Here is a 2,950-nt window from a genome sequence, read left to right as displayed (position 1 = left end):
CCCGAAAGCAATTAGATGTTTCCGATGTGGAAATTTTAATCACGCCGAAAACATGTGCCGATTTAAGCTAGAAGAATGTCGTTTCTGCAAGAAGAGAGGTCATATTGCCAAGATGTGTAAGAGTAAACCGAAGGTCGCGAAGTCAAAAGTAAAGTCCCTCACGAACGTACTCCTCTCGGAGGAAAGAGATGGCAAATTCCTCCTTTGCACTATTTTAGGACAAGATATAGAGCTACAAGTTGATACAGGATTAAAGCACACGCTGCTCGATCACCAGTCGTGGTTAAAACTTGGGAAACCTGAGCTTACTCAACCCTAGTACAGTTTGCAAGGATTCAACCAGAATCGCATTGCCCTCAAGGGACAAGGGCAAGTAGACGTGTCGTATCACGGACGCAGTCATCGACTAGAGATAGTAGTCATTGAATCTACCCACACAAATCTCCTTGGAAGAGAGTGGATCGAAAAGCTGGGAGTCGATCTCAATGGGCTGTTTGTAGGAGCCGTGGATCCCTTGCCGGGTTTCATTGCCACTGTCCTACAGTCGCATAAGGACTTGTTCAGGAAGGAACTTGGTAGGCGCCAGAAGATCAAAGTTCACGTGCAGCTGAAAGCTGGTGCAACGCCCAAGTTTTTTAAACCGATACCTATACCATTCGCCTTACGTTCACTGGTTGAGGATGATTGGGATAGGCAGGTCAGGAACGGAGTGCTCACGCCGATTGAATACTCGGATTCGGCGACACCAATTGTGGTCGTGCCGAAGCCGAACGGAGCAGTATGAGTGTGCCGAGGTTTTAGTGTGTCGGTTAATCCACAGTTGGATGTTACACAGTACCCACAGGCCAGAAGAACTTTTTGCTAAACTGAATGGTGGTCAGAAATTTTTCAAGCTGGACCTTTCCGAAGCCTATTTGCAAATGGAATTGAATTTGCAAATGGAAAGTGTTGGTGATTACTACGCACAGAGGCTTGTATCAATTTAATCGTATGCCGTTCGGAATTGCTTCTGCCCAGCAATCTTCCAGCGTACTATGGAGCAAGTAACAGCAGGTTTAGATCATGTTGCCTGCTACCTGGATGATATTATTGTGGCTGGCTGTGACGATAATGAGCACAACAAAAATCTGAAGACCGTTTTTCTAAGGCTGCAAGAGTATGGTTTCGTTCTGAAGGAGGAGAAATGCGCCTTCTTGCAAGAAGAGGTAGAATACCTTGGACAAGTGGTGTCGGCTAACGGATTCTCCCCTTCTCCGAAGAAGGTATCTGCAGTTCTGAACATGCCAGAGCCGACCAACGTTTCAGAACTGAGAGAATTTCTTGGCATGGTGCAGCACTACAGTAAGTTCGTACCAGGATTGGCAGATTCATCAGCACCACTAAACAAGTTGCTTCGTAAAAACAAGCCTTGGTGCTGGGCTGAGGAATGCATAGACGCTTTTGATGGACTCAAACATCGGTTGACAGCCGTCGACGCCTTGACCCATTTTGATCCCAAGAGACTGATCTATTTAGCAGCTGATGCATCTTCAGGAGGTCTGGGTGCTGTCATCTATCATAAGATTGACGAGAAGGAAAAACCTATTGCACATGCGTCGAAAACTCTGTCGGTAGATGAGAAGAACTATGCTCAAATAGAGAAAGAAACTCTAGCCATCATCTTGGGTTTTAAAAGTTCCACCAATAGCTCTGGGGAAGGAAGTTCACGTTGTTTACGGATCATAAACCCCTCACCACCATTTTTAGTCCGAAGAAGGGTATCCCGGTCACTGCAGCTAGCAGGTTACAACGTTGGGCTGTAATCATGATGGGTTACGTCTACGATATTCAGTATAAACCAACACAACTAATGGGAAACGCCGATGGACTATCCAGACTGGCAGTTGGACCGGATCATGACTTTCAACGACAAATATCCAGTGACAACATTGTTGAACTTGAAGACGTCAATGTAGTCTCGCTAGAAGTCATGTCAGTTTTACCTGTTACGGCGACTTCTATTGCAGAAGAGGCTAGGAAAGACGCAGTGCTAGCTGAAGTTCAGCGTCTCTTGCTAGAGAGCGATTCAGCTGCAGTCGACATGCCAGAACTTCGTGCCTATGTTCAGCGTCAGAGTGAACTCTCTATTTCTCACGGTTGCACTTTGCTTGGAATGCGCACAGTCATTCCCACCAAGTTTCGCAAATGCATTTTGGACGTACTTCGTGAGGGACACCTAGGACAAACGAAAATGAAGATGCTTGCCAGATCTTTCGTTTGGTGGCCAGGAATAGATAAGGACATAGAAGATACAGTCAAAACTTGCGAGTCCTGCGCTTCCATCGGAGACGATCCCAAGCCTGTACCTTTGCATCGTTGGGAACGTCCGGAACACCCATGGAGTAGACTCCACACAGACTTTGCAGAGTACGAGAAGGACAACTACTTCATTGTCATAGATGCGTACAGTAACTGTCCGAAAAAAAATGCGTCGAGTAACCGCGAATGACACGATTAACGCTTTCCGCGAAATTTTCCTGCTTCAACGCTTTCCTGAACAGTTGGTCACCGACAACGGGCCATAGTTTACCAGATTGAAGTTCATGTCATTCCTGGGGACTTATGGGGTCCGCCACATCTTAACACTGCCCTACCACCCGAAATCAAACGGTCGTCGAGAGTCGTCGCACTCCTCTCCAAAAAGGGTGACAAGGAGTTTTGTCACTATGGATAAGGTTTGGGTGAAAGATCCGAGCCGTAAACATCATTGGGTCAAAGGTGTGATCATCAGTCGTGAAGACAACGTTGTATATGATGTTCAACTGGATGGCAGAAACCGGCGCCGCGTCCATGCTGACCACTTGAAGAGTAGAGTGTCGTCAGATGTCGAGCCGCCTAATGCTTCTGTGTGTTCAGGTCGTCCACGGGAACCTGGGACGATTCCCTTGAGCCTGACCATGGACATCAACTT

The 2,950-nt window shown here is 46.9% G+C and overlaps 1 protein-coding gene across 1 annotated transcript; it reads left to right on the top strand.

Annotated features, from left to right (window-relative positions):
* Positions 1 to 1,807: 1,807 nt before the first annotated feature.
* Positions 1,808 to 2,488, top strand: LOC135383574 (uncharacterized protein K02A2.6-like). Its single transcript, XM_064612984.1, has one exon. It carries the CDS (start codon positions 1,808 to 1,810, stop codon positions 2,486 to 2,488), a length of 681 nt encoding a protein of 226 aa, XP_064469054.1.
* The last annotated feature ends 462 nt before the right edge of the window (positions 2,489 to 2,950 follow it).

Source organism: Ornithodoros turicata, chromosome 1, assembly GCF_037126465.1.
Source record: "Ornithodoros turicata isolate Travis chromosome 1, ASM3712646v1, whole genome shotgun sequence".
NCBI classification, from domain to species: Eukaryota; Metazoa; Arthropoda; class Arachnida; order Ixodida; family Argasidae; genus Ornithodoros; species Ornithodoros turicata.
This window is presented reverse-complemented; position numbering and strand designations above follow the sequence as displayed.

What these genes read in the sequence shown, in the direction of transcription:
- LOC135383574 (XM_064612984.1), top strand. Translation starts at nt 1,808, where the DNA reads ATGGGTTACGTCTACGATATTCAGTATAAACCAACACAACTAATGGGA.